Source organism: Cyprinodon tularosa, unplaced genomic scaffold (genome assembly GCF_016077235.1).
Source record: "Cyprinodon tularosa strain WSP-4 unplaced genomic scaffold, ASM1607723v1 ctg69, whole genome shotgun sequence".
Classification (NCBI taxonomy): Eukaryota; Metazoa; Chordata; class Actinopteri; order Cyprinodontiformes; family Cyprinodontidae; genus Cyprinodon; species Cyprinodon tularosa.
The window spans coordinates 1,858,610-1,875,107 of record NW_024039440.1 but is presented as its reverse complement, the minus strand read 5'-3'; the positions used below and the strand labels follow the sequence as shown (position 1 = coordinate 1,875,107).

General features: G+C 38.8%; 1 protein-coding gene across 1 annotated transcript in view; it reads left to right on the top strand.

Moving 5' to 3' along the window:
- The window catches only part of rasa2 (RAS p21 protein activator 2), a 34,898-nt gene extending 20,507 nt beyond the window's left edge, over positions 1-14,391 (top strand). Inside the window, exons 9-24 of the mRNA XM_038267987.1 lie at positions 137-238; positions 5,170-5,323; positions 5,526-5,674; positions 5,967-6,081; positions 7,553-7,627; positions 7,757-7,880; positions 8,149-8,255; positions 8,339-8,422; positions 8,517-8,594; positions 8,684-8,757; positions 8,976-9,082; positions 10,215-10,297; positions 10,426-10,634; positions 11,632-11,735; positions 11,961-12,141; positions 12,234-14,391. Coding sequence (XP_038123915.1) covers positions 137-238; positions 5,170-5,323; positions 5,526-5,674; positions 5,967-6,081; positions 7,553-7,627; positions 7,757-7,880; positions 8,149-8,255; positions 8,339-8,422; positions 8,517-8,594; positions 8,684-8,757; positions 8,976-9,082; positions 10,215-10,297; positions 10,426-10,634; positions 11,632-11,735; positions 11,961-12,141; positions 12,234-12,264 — 1,777 coding nt within the window. The 3' untranslated portion in view covers positions 12,265-14,391. The remainder of the gene's footprint in view (positions 1-136; positions 239-5,169; positions 5,324-5,525; positions 5,675-5,966; positions 6,082-7,552; positions 7,628-7,756; positions 7,881-8,148; positions 8,256-8,338; positions 8,423-8,516; positions 8,595-8,683; positions 8,758-8,975; positions 9,083-10,214; positions 10,298-10,425; positions 10,635-11,631; positions 11,736-11,960; positions 12,142-12,233) is intronic.
- Positions 14,392-16,498: the final 2,107 nt, after the last annotated feature.

Sequence of the window (16,498 nt, the reverse complement as noted above, 5' to 3'; positions counted from 1 at the left end):
GGAGTTCCTCTTGCTGTATCAGAACTGGCTGGTTTATGTTTGAGTGATGTTAACCACAGTTGATGTCCTGCACAGAACCTGAAGAACAGTGATGGATGATCAGCGTTCTGCTTGTTTACATCATCTGTCTTTGCAGAGTGGATCTGTGGAACAATGAAAATCTGGCTCAGGACGTGTTCCTCGGAGAGACGAGAGTTCCTGTCAAGATCCTGCGAAGCGACCACATCCACAAAGCCTGGTAAGGGCCAGCCAAAAGAGGAGGACTAGGTGTTTAACTTTTTACTAGTCAGGGTAGTTTACCATATCTTTCACCCATAGGTTCAAACAGATTCATACTAATGTGTTTTTACTTTGAGAAAAATGATGTTTAAAATTGACAACTTATCAGATATTACCGTATTTTCACGACCATAAGGCGCACCGTACTAAAAGGCGCACTCTCAGTTATGTGTCACATTTCTGTATTTAACACACACATAAGGCGCACCGGACTATAGGGCGCGTTTTTTATATACAGGTACATGTCCTCTACTACCTTTAAATACCTCTACTGCGTATTTAAAAATACAGCGGGGGCAAAACTGAGTATGATTGTGCTTTATTCATGTATTTATTACAAAGTATTAATCAAACCTGGGTGCTGGCCGTGAGACAGCGCAGATGACAGAGCGCTGTGATCGCTCCTAAATTAACTTAAAATCCTGAAACCTGCCGACGGAATTTGTTCGCTTTTATTACCGGTATCCTGGTGCCTGCAGTTAAAATTATTTAGATGAAAAACACCTGCCAGCAGCCGCGGTGAACCTGGAGGCTGCCCAGCCTAGAGGCTGCTGTTGAAGGGATTTCTGCTGTCGGTGTACCGCTGGTATGTGGGGGTCTGAGCGCCTCCGACAGAAATAGATAATCTGGATGAACTGACTGCAATTATTAAGTTTTCAGGTGGACTTTCTCACTTAAAAACATATTAAAACTACTTTATTCCCACTGATCACAGCAAATATAGCTGCAAGATTTAGATTATTTAGATGAAAAAACACCTGCCAGCCACCGCGGTGAAGAGGAGGAGACCCGCCCAGAGGCTGCTGTTGAATTAAGTTTTCAGGTAGAAAAATAGAGCGGGAGCAAAACTGAGTATGTTTGTGCTTTATTCATGTATTTATTACAAAGTATTAATCAAACCCATCAAAGTCATCATCCTCTGTTTCTGAATTAAACAGCTGCGCTAAATCAGACATGCCAATTTCCCCTTCTTCGCTGTCAGAGTCACTTTCCGTGCAGCGCAGCTCCTCAGAAATAATGGTGGCTTTTGCGAAAGCTTGAACAACAGTGCCAGCAGACACGTTAGTCCAAGCATCAACAATCCATCCGCAAACTGTGGCGTAATTTGCCCGGCGCTGCCTTCCACTTATCCTGAAACTGTGGTCTCCGTCTGTCATCCATCGCTCCCACGCCGCTCGCAGCCTTACTTTGAACGGCCGCTTCACACCGATGTCGAGCGGTTGAAGCTCCTTTGTCAGACCCCCCGGGATAACGGCGAGCACAGTATCCATTTGATTCACCTTTTTTTTCCACATCGGCTGTGAGATGGGCACGCAGCGATGGTGATGCGTGGAAAAAAACACCTGTTCTCCTCACATACACCTGCCTCAGCCACGCTTTCATCATCTCCTCATCCATCCAGCCCTTTTCATTGGCGTTAATACCATATGTCATCAGAGCGCTGTCTGTCTCGCTGTCAGCTCCCAGATCTGCTTCTCTGATTGGTTGATGTGGCGCGTCCAGCAGCAAAACTTCAATTTTTCCATCTCGAGCAGCAGCAGCGGGTTGGCAGATGCTTAAACGCTCCTGCAGCTCAAAACGCGCTGCGGGACCTTTTGCTGCACCTATACGCGCGTCAACCATTGACTTTGCATGTAAACTCGCTGCTTCTGCTGCACCTGCTGCGTCCGGTTCACACCGATGTGGAGCGGTTGAACAGCGAGCACAGTGTTAATTTGTTTCCCCATGTTTTTGACATCAGCTGTGAGATGGGCACGCATGGAGTCACAGATTAACAGCGATGGTGATGAGTGGAAAAAAAACACCTGGTCTCCTTACATTCAGCCACTCTTTCATCATCTCCTCAATGAGGTGGTCTCAAAAGTAGCAGTTACAACACACATAAGGCGCACCGCACCAAAGGGCGCACCGCACATTTTGAGGGGAAAAAAAAGACGTTTAAGTGCGCCTTATAGTCGTGAAAATACGGTAAGTGGTTTTATTATTAATTATGTTTATTAATTTTATCTTGATTTATACTAAAGTGTTGTTGGAAAACAAAGTTTAATGCATTAAAAAAAAAAACTGGACCAATAAGTTTTATTTGGACCAATATGAAGAATCATGTGCATTTTTATAGCCATTTGTTTTCAAATGGTTTTTGCTTTAAATGAATAGTTTTTGCTACTATTTATATGTAAAGCTTCTTAAATTAGCTTTGTACTTCTGCAGTCTGAAATTGTCACCAAACATATTTGTATAATAGTCTTGCATACATTCCTCTGTTCTTCAGGTCTTTCACTGGGTCATTATTATAAACCGGTCAAGCCATAAAAGTCATTACTTAGTTCTGGTTCATTTTCTGTCTGTTTTCCTTGTGTTTTACTAATGACGTGTTTCCATCAAGATTTCTTTTAAGCACATTTAAAGTTTCACATCGGAAAGGCTTGATGGAAACATCAAAATTTAAACCAACTTCCTAAATTTGGGGAAAACGTTTTCATGCTCACTTGAGGAGGTTTTTGATTATTTCAAGAAAATATTAAATCCACTAAAAAAGTGGGGGAAACATATTTGTAAAATAAGTTCCGACATTCCAAACATTTACCTCGCATGACTGATCAGCTGTTTCTGCTGCCGGCATCCTACCTGGCATGCAAGCATTAGAATCTAATACTAGCTGACATGTTAAATAAAGCATAACATGTCCGATTGCAACACATTCATAAAAACCTTTTGGTCCACGCTAGTTTTCTACTTCAACTTCCAGGTTATTACAACCAAGCTCGATTTAAATTCATTTCTGGTAATTTGCTGCAAGCTGAAAGGAAATACTTCTAATCCTCACTTTCTGCTTTCAATATTTGAAAATTTGGTCAAAGTTATTATGAGAACTGGATGGACACATGGCGATGGGGTATGTTCTGGATTTTTCTACATTCCATAGCATTTTTTTTTTTTTGCCTCACCTGATCAGAGGACCTTAATCCACATCTTGTCTCCTACATAACTTTTGGCAAACTGCCAAATAACTGCTATTTAAATTAAAATTGTCAATGCACAAATAATAGTGTTCATCCCTGTGCAAATCCTCAGTCATGTGGGTCATGGCAACCACAAAACAGTTGTAATATTTTTGATCATTACGTTACAAGCTCCTCCCATCTGACATCTTAGTTTTTTTTGTTTTTTGTTTTTTTTTTAAGATTAGGGCTTTTTTCCCTGGCGCCTCAGGCTCTGTACGCTGGAGAATCCCATACTGTGTGACTTTCTGCTTCCTTGCATTAAATTCAAACACATCACCCTTTCAATGAATTTACAGCAAGTTGCAGGAATTGCCACACTTAGAGACGGATTATAATGTCTGTCACACCGAACAACCATAGCCTGGCTTCATTCTTTTTTGGATGAAAACAGCAGCTTTGTTATGTCGGTCATGAGCCTGATGCAGCTCAAAGGCTACTTCGGTTTTTTATCTTGTTTTAAAGAACACTGTGCTCTCTGGAATACAGTCTAATTTGATAAAAGCGCTCCCTTCATGGATTTGTTTTGATTGGAAGGCCCTCCATTTATCTTTAGGGCCCAGGGGCCTAACATTTGAGTGAAGCCTGTTGCTGCTTTATGGTAGTTTATTAGTTTGAGTTTTTGTGGATAAAATGGTAAACAGTGAGAGTTTGCTATTAAACCACAACCTCCACAAATCACACATTTCAGGACAACGTGTTCTGCCAAGTTTTAGAGCTACTACAAGGTGACTGAAGGAACCTTCCCAGATATCTGTGTTCAGCAGTTTTCCTTTGTGTGGATGTGGCCCAGCTTTGCGTCGGACTAGGTGATATGGGATTATGCCAGATAGCAATCTGTTGGTACATGAAGGCGGCGAGTGTAGTGCGTGGGTGGCTCTTTGCATGGTGGCATTACCTCATGTCCTGTGTTACCTCATAGTCCAGGCACCATTTTTTTTTGTTTTTTTATTTTGTAGAAAACAACATTGTACATGATCATCTGAAGTGTGTGTTTGCTGTGAGTCCACATTCAGTTTACCTGAGCATTGATCACATGAATTCTTAATTGGTCTAATATGTGTAATATATGTATCATGGGAAGTTTTATTTTTCTCAACTGGTTTAAATTGGAAACTTTGTTTAGAAAAACACGTTGACAGTGCCGAGTTTCTGAATTTCCACCAAAACTTTGATCGATGTTTCATGATGAAACGATAACAGTAAGAAAATCAGAAAATAAAAGGAAATTAAAAGATAAACTGTACTATACATATTACATGGAATCTGTGATGAGGATGAGAATTACAACTTTATTGTTGAAATAATTAGAATAAGATTGGTTTACCTCTTCCAAACAGCAGTAGTACTTTAGTCAGATGAAACCTGTTCTTTTTTTAATCCAGAACTTATTGTTTTTGCATTTTTATGTTGTTTTTTTTAACCTAATGTTTTTCTGTTGAACTGTAGCCAAAAGGCTTTAAATTCATTTTAATTTGAAAACCATTTAAAAATGCTCTAATAGCAAAGTGTTTTTTTTTTCCATTTTGAATCCCTGAAATTCTTGATGCCATTTTCTGAATATTGTAGAAGTCCCATCAAAGCATGAATTTAACTGATTATAAAGGTTTTTTCAGATCGATCCAGCATTTAATCTTCTCCTCCTCCTCTATATCTTGACCTCAGCTTAGAGTTACTCATTTTGTCCCACATGTAGTTGTTCCTGCAAGAACAAGGGGTCCATGTTCTTGTAGGAGCATGAGGTTGTGGTTTAATAGCAAACTCTCACTGTTTACCCTTTTATCCACAAAGACTCAAACTAATTCATTTAGGACTGATTCTTAAGAAAAAAAACGTTTTTTTTTTATTCCCATGCAACTCTGTAATTTTTCTTTCTTTCTGATTCTAGGTATCTCCTCCAGCCCAAAGGGACGGGCAGCAAATCGAAGTCTGATGATTTAGGGCAACTACGTTTAAAGCTCAATTACATCGAAGACACGGTGCTGCCCTCTGCCTGCTACACACCTCTCTGCAATTTGCTGCTCAAATCCCCCGATGTGAAGGTAGGACCCTTAGCTGAAACAACAGCTGAACCTGAACCGGTGGTCAATGCAGCGTTTAGTAATCAATGTCGATCACTTACTGTTTTCCTTCTCTTTCACTTTCCTCCTGCTTTTTGACCCTTGCAGCTCCCTTAAGCCCAGCTTCAGTTTTTTTTTTTACCTTCTCAGTTTTTCCGTTGATGTGCTTTTTGTTCTCCTTCAGCCAATCTCAGCATCAGCAGCTCACATCTTGGGGGACATATTCAGAGAGCGCTACGAGGCCGTCCTGCCCATGGTTCGATTGCTGCTGTACCACAATCGCTTTGTGCCTTTTGTCTCTGCTGTGGCCGCGCTAGAGCTGGACAACACTCAGTGAGTCACCTTTTCTTTTTTGCTCAGTTAAAGCAGACATAGAAATTTAATTTGGAAATAGTTTGAGTAAGGATGATTGGAAGCGTCCTTTTCGTTTGTCATATTAGTGTAAGTTTGGATCGATACGAAACAGGAAGTAGCAGAGAAATTGAAAATAAGCTTTCAATTTAAATTTCCTTCAGGTTTATTTTTAATTAGAGTCTTTGTATGTTTAGATTTATCTGTTAGGCGTCACATTGCCTTGTTTTTTGTTATGGATGTGCATCTAATAGTCTTTCTTTTGCCGGTGCAGGGAGGCTAACACTATATTCCGAGGCAACTCGCTGGCCACTCGCTGCATTGACGACATGATGAAGATAGTGGGAAAGAGTTACCTGGCTGTTACCTTGAAGCCTGTTATTGATGAGGTATGAATAAGAGACAAACTCAAAGAATCAGACACACTCGTAACGAAACCACAACGGGCTTTAATTAGTAGGTCAGGACCAAAAACATCTGCTAACACAGCTGCATTTTTGTGTCAAACTTGCCAATGTGCAAATTTTAGTAGGTTTGAGGTCTAACCTGTCGCTATATCCAGTCTGGAAGCCCAATTTACGACTAAAAGGATAAATTTACTTTGAAGGCAAGATTAAAATGTTTTTTTTTTTCTTTTCTATGATTTGAATGTCTGTCGCCTCCCTGCTCTTTTTTAGCTTGGTTAGAAAATCTATCCTTGCTCAGCAGATGGGTTACTTATTTTCATACAAATAGACACACAGTCACATTTTTTGTCAAACTAGTCGTGGACATCAACTAGTCTGCTCTGCTGATGTTTCCGTTAGGCCTGCAACTAATGATTATTTAGCTAATTATTTGAACTGTTTATTATTATTTCAAATAGTCGATTAATAATCAGATTATAAAGGATTCCTAAAAGACCGATGTTTGAAAATCTGCCAATTGAGGAGTTCTGAATAGAGTGCATTGAAGGACAAAGGTTTATCATCTTTAATGCAAAATCTGTAGATGTGTACCCTTCATTAATTACTAAATTAGTTGACGGTTAGTTCAATTATTTATTAATCACGATTAATCTGATAACTTGTTTCAGCCCTAGTTTCTTCTAAAATGTATTTAGCCATTCCTCCCTGATACATAAATTATGAAATCCTGAATTTTAATTTTTATTTGTCTCTATTCTTTTAAGTGCATGATTAAAAACTACATGACCTGTTAGACATGCATTCAACAATTCATGACTTCCAGTGGATGGACACATACTTACAGGACTGAATATATTGTTATCTATAGTTTTTTTTTTTCCCATTTACAGTTCATTAAACATGCACAAGAATCTTTTTTTATCTATATTTCAAAAGTTTGCTTATTTAAAAGTGTTAATTTGCTAAAAGTATCAATAAATTATTTTCAATAGCTGCATTTCTACACACTCAGTCATTAATTACAGTTTCCTACCTATATTTAAAAAAACATTACTTGTACTGGCCCTCTCCTTTAAATTGTTATATTTTACTTTAGAGTTCGCCTTGATACAAAGGATTTACAGGATATTGCACTAACGGTCAACAAATGCGGCCGTCTGTCAGCCATCTTGGATTGAGGCGAGGTTCACTTGTAGTTACAAGTAACGACTAAACAAACCCAGTTATTTAGAACAGTAGAATATTTAGTACATGTTGAGTTCCTCCACACGTTCAGACACGGTGGGATCACTCATTACAGATCTTAGTGCCAAGCTCTGACTGTAAAAGAATCTGTTTTAAAAATAAGTCTTTGGCAATAAAGGAAATCTCTGTTTATGCTTCACCCCTCATGTCTGACTCCACCCTGTCCTTCCTTGTGTGCTGATTAGTCTTCTTGTTTCCTTTTTCATAGATTTGTGATTCCAACAAAACATGTGAGATAGACCCCATTAAACTGAAGGAAGGGGACAATGTGGAGGTCAACAAGGTAAGTCTCATTACTGTTTTTTAGGAATAATAGAAAAGAAGGTTGAGGTAATTGATTCACTAAAAGAAGATAATTCCATCGCCTATTTTTTTCAATGATGTAGGACATTTTGTTTTACAACTTTTGCAGGAAAACCTTCAGGTTTATGTCCAGAAGGTTTTCTCCTCAATCACCCAGTCGAGCTCCAACTGTCCTCCCCTCATGTGTGACGTCTTTAGGTCCCTCAGACACCTGGCCTGCAAACGTTTCCAAGGTAATGCTCTAGCTAAAGCTGATTATAAATGATTTTACACTTCAAAAGTTATCAAGCTTTCAGAAAGTTGCCTGTTTTTCCCACTTAAGCAAAATAAGTTACCTTTTATTGAAAATATACCTCAGCTTAATTAATTTTAGAGCTATGCTGTTGCAAGTGAGATATTGGTTACATCTGCCAGTAGGGGGAGCCAAATCATGCGGATTGCACAGTCTTTGTTTTGGTTCCCTGTTCTTTTTTGGTCACAACAAGTTTGTTCTGTTCATAGGCGACCCACATGTTCAGTACTCGGCTGTGAGCAGCTTTGTGTTCCTGCGCTTTTTTGCTGTGGCCGTTCTCTCCCCACACTCGTTCCAGCTCCGATCCCACCACCCTGTAAGTGCAAAACTTCTAGTACCAGGTTACTCCATGTGCTGCTCTGTAAACGGACCTCATGGTGGTGATTTCTGTACTTCCAGGATCCTGAGATCGCCCGCACCCTCACTCTCATCTCTAAAACTATTCAGACCCTTGGCAGCTGGGGTAGTTTGTCAAAAAAACTGGTAAGGAGAGAAAGAATCTTGGAAAGATTCATACTGTGGTATTCTCCTACAATACATGTTCTAGCTCTGACCAGTTCATTGTTTTGGTTTTCAGTCCAGTTTTAAAGAAAGCCACATGTATGATTTCTACAAATCATTCCAAGAGGAAAAGTGCATAGAAAAAGTTAAAAAGGTATTTAATTACTAACAGCTGCTCTACTGTCCACACATAATTAGTTCTGATTTTCTGTATCGATTTAGTGTTGACTTTTTTTCTTGTAGTTTTTGGACGAAATCTCCTCCAACGTGAACAAAGAGTCCAGCAGACAGGAGGATGCAGTGGTTCTTAAGGAGGGGTGAGTCTTTACAGCACAGCAAGCATACTGCATAATGCTAAGTTTTTCTTTTCTTTGACTCAAATATTTTCCCAGCATATGATTACGAATTATTCTCAACGTTTAAGCTTCACATCTTGTTTTTTTAATCTCAATAAAACTTGATCAGAACAAAATTGAGAAGGAAAGAACTGATTGATCATGGATCTTATAAAATTTGTATTTTCTTCTTTTTTTAGGGAAGTACAGAAACGCACCCACGGAAAGAAGAACTTCTCTAAGAGAAACTTTAAGAAGCGATGGCTGAGAGTGACCAACAGAGAGCTCTCCTACCACAAAAGGAAAGGTGAGTTTTAACGAAGTAACTTCTTTATTTAATTTCTTTATTAAATTTTGTGCATTTTTTCCCCTCCATGTCAGTCTCTATTGCTTCTAGAAACTGCCCAAATGATTAGAAATTTACATTTACATGAAAAGTTCTATAGGGTTGCTAGTGCTTATAGCATCTTACCATATCATGCTATATTTTAAAAATACCAAGTAGTAACTATGAAGTTTTAATATATTTAATATTATGAATATATAATGTGTCCCCTTTAAGGCAATTGTTCTTATTTGATTTTATTTATTTAGGGGCATTAAAGTACTGAGGCTAAATAAAAGTGTGTTCCATACTTTTGAGATAATTGGTAAAACATCTTAAAAGATTAATGTCTTTTTTATTCTGGTCTTTGCTGGTCTGTCCAATAGAATAGGGATGCACCGAAAAATACACCATTTTTTGCCAAAGGCCTTTTTTTTTTTGCAGATTGGTCTCAGTGACAGAAAATACCAGCTAAATCCAAACATCTCCATCACCATTTTGAATATAAGAATAATGCAATATGTAAAAGGAAACTGAAACCGAACATGCCCACTCCGTCTGTGGTGCACGTGTTTGAAAAGGCATGAAAGTTTCCCAGTGATTCTGCTAAGGTAAAGGGCTTAACAAAAGATATTAGTGGTAAATAAATATTCTGGTAGGTTTGCTATTGAATTATTTTTAATTTATTGAAATGTCTTCAGTTAAAAAACTGTGAGGTTTCTTAATCGAGTCATAACACATCGTAGCCAGAAATTATTTTAATATTTGACATAACTTCTTTCAGTGTTTCAGTTTTTAGTTTTTGGCCGAGGATTTTCATTCCGGTGCATCACTAATAGTATCCTAATGAAATAAAGATATTTAAATATATATATTTTTGTTATAATGGAGCAAAATGTGAAATTTTAAGCTGCGTAAAGTTGAAATGACAGAAGAAAATGACACAGCTCTTGGTGATTTTGTTGCTCTCTGGTGTCTCTAAAGTTATGCTTTTTGTTTAATTACGTTACTCCTTTGTTTTCTGACAGAGTTCAGTTGAGATTTATGGCACTGAGACCTCCACCACTATTATCAAGATTAGTATAAACATGAACATGTGTTTTCTTCCTGACAGGGAAAGAGGCCCTCTGCACTATTAGCGTCAAAAACATCCAGGCGGTGGAGAAGCTCGATGAAAGTGCCTTTAACCGCAAAAATGTAAGTCATTTTGTCTGTAGCTACAAGCATAAACAGGTTAGTTGGTAACATTTAATGCTGTGTAAAAGAAGTACCTTGTCTTTGCCTAAATGCTGTTTTTTTTTCTCTCCCTCCCTCTCCTGTGTTAGATGTTTCAGGTGGTCCACTCAGAGAAGCCTCTTTATGTTCAGGCAGGAAACTGCGTGGAGGCGAGTGAGTGGTTGGAGATCCTTGGCCAGGTCAGTCGCTGCAACGAGGGACGCCTGACGACTTATCATCCGTCTACCTACACCGCTGGAGTGTGGCAGTGCTGCAAAAGCCAAAGTAGCAACGCTGCAGGCTGTAAACCGTGCACAATGTAAGCCTTGATCCCACATCATCCCCGTAAATAAGATGAGATCACCTGGAGACCACCAAACATTCTCACCGCAGATCACAGTTAACACCCAATAAAAAGAGCCGACTGCTGTTCTGTTAACTTTGGCCTCCTATGTAGATGTTGGCTTTTGGTTTTATCAGGCTTTGGAAAAATGGCTAATCTCTTGTCATCGAATAGAGGATATAAACATCAGTAGACCAGTTAAACACTGTGGTTTAAAAGTCAAAATATCACCAGTGATGCATCATTTCCCTAACATTATTCACGTCATTTAAGAAAAAATAAATCTAAATTAGAAAATGGCTTTTTTGGGCTCATTTTAATGTTAAACCAGTAAAATACCTCTTCATCTTCAGCCATTATAGCTATTTTAATAGTAATGACTGTTCATGCTTAGGCTTCACTATGGGAAAGTAACCCCTACCACGATGCTGCCACTAATGGGGGGGCTGTATAGTAACATTAAATCATTCAGTAGCAATATTGTGATTAAATATTACATCAAATACAGATAAATCCATATTTTCCTAATGAACATTTATTTCGGTAGAATTAGAAACCAGGCATTTTAACAGTGCCTTTTACATTTTAAAGATCTCCTGGTAGCAGTTCCCCAATATTGTATAGAAAGTGGTGCATCTTAAATTGTTTCATTAACTTCTTAATTTCATGTCTATGGACTTGTGTTTTGCAACCTTTGCAGGAATTGAGCCAAATTTGATTTGAAAATGTTTCTAGTTGCTGAGAAAAATGTACCTATTTAAAAACAAGTCTGATGTCCTCAGAATGACTTTTCACTTTATACGGTTAAATGCAGTTTTCTCTCAATGAAGCCCCAAACATTTTCCCCAGGTGATATTTTTGGCGTCGTTGTTGGCTATTATTTGATCTAACCAGTCTAGTTTAGTTGGAAAAGTTGATGCCATCTTGTCTCCTTCAATGATCTCCTTATCTTTTCTGTCCTTTCCTGTTGCAGCACCATGCTGGCCAACCTGCAGCTGGACATTGACTGTGACCGCGAAGCAGAGAGGATCTTCTCCCTCCTCTCCTCTAATGAATCCAAGCTCCAAAACATGGAAGGTCAGCAAATGTTTGAGCTGATGGGTAACCGCTAGCAGTTGAAGATCCGGTTCTGTTTTTTTTCACTTGGCAGCCTACCTCTCACCAGCTCCCAGTCTTCTTCTTTATCTTTGTTCTTTAATACTTTGCATATTCTACACGTGCATCAGTGTTTGGATCCTCTCCAGCAGGTCCACTCTTTGTCAGATCTGGTATAATCTGGTGAAACGTGTTTTGCTCCCTCAGATGCGTGTGCCAGTATGGCGGTGTATCAGGGTCCTCAGAGGGAGCAGGAGGAGTACTCCAAGTTCACCATTCAGGAACCCAAAGAAACGTTTCACACCCTCAAACAGCTCCGAAACATCATGGAGGAGCTGCGGAGGCAGCACAACAGCAGGAATAACATAACGGCACAGTACGGAAGCCTGTAAGTCCACACTGCTTTATACAACAAACAGATTTATAGTGGAATTTGTAATCAGCTTTGATGGAGGATTGTGATTCGGCTCTCTGTTTCAGTGATAACCCTATAGTGGGGAAAACCTGCTAACCTGGGTGGGCAGGCGTGGTCGATACAGCCTCGCCAGCAGGGGGCAGGGAACCACAAAGGACCTCCAGGAGCTCATGAAGTTGTCGCCGAAAATGACGAGGAGCATAACAGGCCCCTCCCTCCGACCTCCACAGATGTTATGTCCACTATGAATGAACCTTTTTTTTGTTTTTATTTGGCTGCACTGCAGGCTGATGTTTCCACCAAAGCATCACTAGATGGTGTGTGAATAGGCTGCTATATATAAATATATATGTGTGTGTATTTTTAAAATGTCCTCTGTTTTATATCAACAGCTGTGATGATGATCACTCCCTCTTGGTTTTTTTAATATTCTTAAACTCATTAACAATCATCACTCTGGAGGATCATCCTCTTGTTTGTGCCCCTTAAATCTTTTAGTGTCCTTCTGAACAAAAAAAGCCAATCTGCCTTACTGATGGAGATTTCTTTTTTTTTTTCACGTTTAATACTGAGGAAACGATGCAAACGCACTTTAAATATTTGGAGCTGTCCGAATGAAAATGATTAGATACTTGGTATCAGCTTTATGATCATTACATGATCCTGAGTACATATTTTTTTTCTTTGTTTCACTCCTGTACAATAATGTTGAATGCCTGTTATATATGTTAAGATATTTTTGTCAACCAAAGGCAATCTCTTGTACTTAAGTGTATATATATTTTGTATACAAACTGTTGAATTTAAGACAGATTATAAATATTTGTTTGTCTGCTTTAACATATCCTTTTTATTGACTTAGGGAAAGCAGTTTTGCATGCATTCAGTTTTGAATCTGGACGGCATGACTGTGATAAAAGTCGTATCTCCTTGTGATTGTGAACCGTTATTTGGTACGTTATCCATCAGTGTGCCGTTCACGTTTAGAGCCCCACACCCACATGGTCGACGCTACTACCGCTAGAGTTTTAGCGTCCGGCCTGATTAATGGATTCTCCATTGAATTAGTCCGACAATCACAGCGGCAAAGCCCATAATGCTCGTCTCTCACCAGCAGCACTCCACAGCTCCAGATGTGATGCTCTTTTTTTATTTGGAAGTAGTTTTTTAATGAATGCATCACCCTGGAGCTTGAAGGCATAAATCAAAGTTACAGTGGCTCCATGCTACAGAAGGTTGTAAAAAGTCCTATTAAAAACTTTGAAGAATAACCTGCATTAATCTAGTATAAAAAGAAAATCCTATCACTTCTGCGCCCATATAAACAATGAAGAAAATGAAACTTGAATTTGTTTTAAGAATACAGGGTTAACCACTTCTTTGTACGTATGCAAATAGGTTGTTCTGGTCTGATTTCTAACATGCATGTTTTCATTATTTAACTATTTTTTTTTTTCTAAACTGATTTGAATATGTTGCTATGCCGGTACATGTCTTGTTAAACTGCTTATTTGTTCAGGCTGCTGCTGTTTTGCATCCGCTTCCAGCATTTCCACTTTACTGGAGTTAAATACCACTTTTTTTTTTTGTTTTAATTCAGCTTATGAACAATTGACCTTACCGCTGAAGTTAAAACACAACAACGAACACAACAAAAATATCATTGAAAAGGGAATTTCATTAAATAAGGGATATATTTTCACTTTGTTTATTTTTTTGGAAATATAAATGGCAGCATGCAGGAGCCTGATTTCTATTCTAATCTGACCAAACTAGAAGGGAAAATGTTCAGATTAACTTGTCTTTGACAGAGACCACCCATGAAGCTTTTTCTTTTCCAATCACATAAGCGATGCATTGCTGAGCACTTTGTTTTAAGGATAAACAAATATATGAATTTCAGTTTAATACATTGTTAAAACTCATTTAAAAAATTTGTAGTGCTTTACAAAAATACCTTTCAGACAGCTCACACTAAAGGGAGAGCACAAAAATGCAGGATTATCAGAAGGGATTATGTTTTATTTATTTAAGTTTGGATTTTAGCTTGGTGTTTCCTGTCCAGCATACAGCCAGTTGTTGAGACAAAATGTTATTTTTTACACATCCAACTTGTTTCTGAATGTTCAGCCTCAGTTTGTCGCCAGGTTTTATACTAATAGAGAAATGTATTTCGCATTTATGGTCCATATTGTCTGTTCGGAATAAACACTTTGCCAACAATTTTCCAGTTTGTAAAGCGTCTGTGATTTGTCTGCATTATTACACTAATGCATCTCAGTGAGATTAAAAACAAGCATTTATATTCATGAAGGAAATCAGAATATGACGATCAATGAATGTTTTATTTTACTACAGGGTCACCTTCTGCAGGATGTATTTCCATCAGGTCTCCCTTTAAAGGAAAAGTCCGGTCACATTCAGAGTACAAATTTCTGAACGTACTTTAAGTATGAAATGATTACATACTTTCCAATAAATTATACGTTTTTTTAATTAAGAGTATTTTTTTGAATTTGATATATTATAGAAATCCATGTCTTTCAAAGAACACTACCGCCACCTACCAGTTTGTGACGTCTCGGTGCGGTATCGGCTGTTGAGCAAGTCCCAGTGCTGTGCTTGTGTTTGTCACAATGCACTATTATCCATGATGGTGTTGACCAGTGCACTATGCGAAGCAGAGAGTAACGGATTAATGACCAGTTTTTTCTCTGGCCAGCAGTTGGCAATCTAACTGGTGGTGGATCATGAATTGGAACGTTTTTTCCAGTTTAACCAGATGTATTGCAACTAGGGGTGGGTATTGGCAAAGAAGTCACGATTCGATTCGAATCACGATTCACATGCCACGATGCGATTCTATCACGATGCATCACGATACTTGAAATATTGCGATGCATTGGGATATTTTCACTGAACACTGTAAGAAAAAGATACAACCCTTACCAGTGGCTGACTGGCTGGGTGTGATCTGGATAGTGTCTTCAATTGATACATAACTGAAAGCAACTGAATTTATACATAGCTGTATTTATTGAAATTACTTTTGGAGGTGTTGCCATGAAAACAAATACTGGACAGAAATATTACTATTACTGGCGTGGACACACTGACAAAAAGATCTTAGGATTCATCAAACTTAAAATAACAAAATGAGGATAATCAGCCCGGACATGCTTATGACACAAAGCAGCAGGCGTCAACACATCCACAGCGACATCTGCTGGACTGGAAGTTGTATTCCACTTGGTTTGATTGATGTGCGCCAACCATTAATGTATTTTATTTGTTCATTTTTTTTTTTTTTATAATCGATTCTTGCCTTCAAGAATCGATTCAGTAGATCACAAAAATTAGAATCACGATGCATCGATTTGACGATTATTTTGCACACCCTTAATTGCAACATCCATCTGCCATGCACGCAGGCATTGTCAGTTTAACTATAGCTCTTGCGAATTTCAATTGTTTCAACTTAATTGTTGTTGATTTCAGATATGTCTAGTACCTCCCATCGATTTTGCTTTTAAAGCGGGGAGAACGGCGCTCGGCTTACCTCTCCGTGAAGTCACTGTCGGAAGATGTCAGGAGTGAGGCGTTACTATTCCTTAAAAACATCACCAATGTATTAGTTTTAGGTATGATTAATAATCCATTGATTAATCCTTGGTGACCGGAATTTTTCTTTAATTGAAGGAGAGCGTCCCCTTAGCACGATGCTACCACTGCCATGTCTCATGGGGGAGAGCATTCAAGATAAAGCCATTATTTTTTATTAAAAAATAAATTGATTCCAAAGTGCAACAGAAAAAAAGCCCTTTGCCTTAAAGCTTTCGGCGAGGAGTTTGCACGATAAGTTTCATTGCAGATGGCTACATTCCAATGAAATTTGCCCTCTGCTTTTAACTATTATACATAAAGTAAAACAATATCAAAAAATGGAGCCCAGGTGGAAGTTCAACTGATGAAACTAATTGCTCTCCAATATCCACCTAAAACACAGCCAATCAGCTTTCAACCACACCCCCAAGCAAACCAATCGAAATCCAAAGTTCATGTTAAAAGGCCTCCAATCCGTGCAGGCTGTGGATACGATGTGTGACTTCATTCAGATGACAGTTTCAACCCACCTCCAGCCCCTCCTCCACCTTCGTAGCTAACGCCTCATCAGAGAGTCATTCCTCCTTACTGCGTTTCCCGTCTCATCCCAACCGGTCTGGCAGAAAACTGCCATGTTGAGCCTGGTTCTGCCAGAGGTTTTTCCTCTCCACTGTCGCTCCATGCTTGCTCATCATGGAAAGGTTATCTCAACCTGTGTTATCCAGCT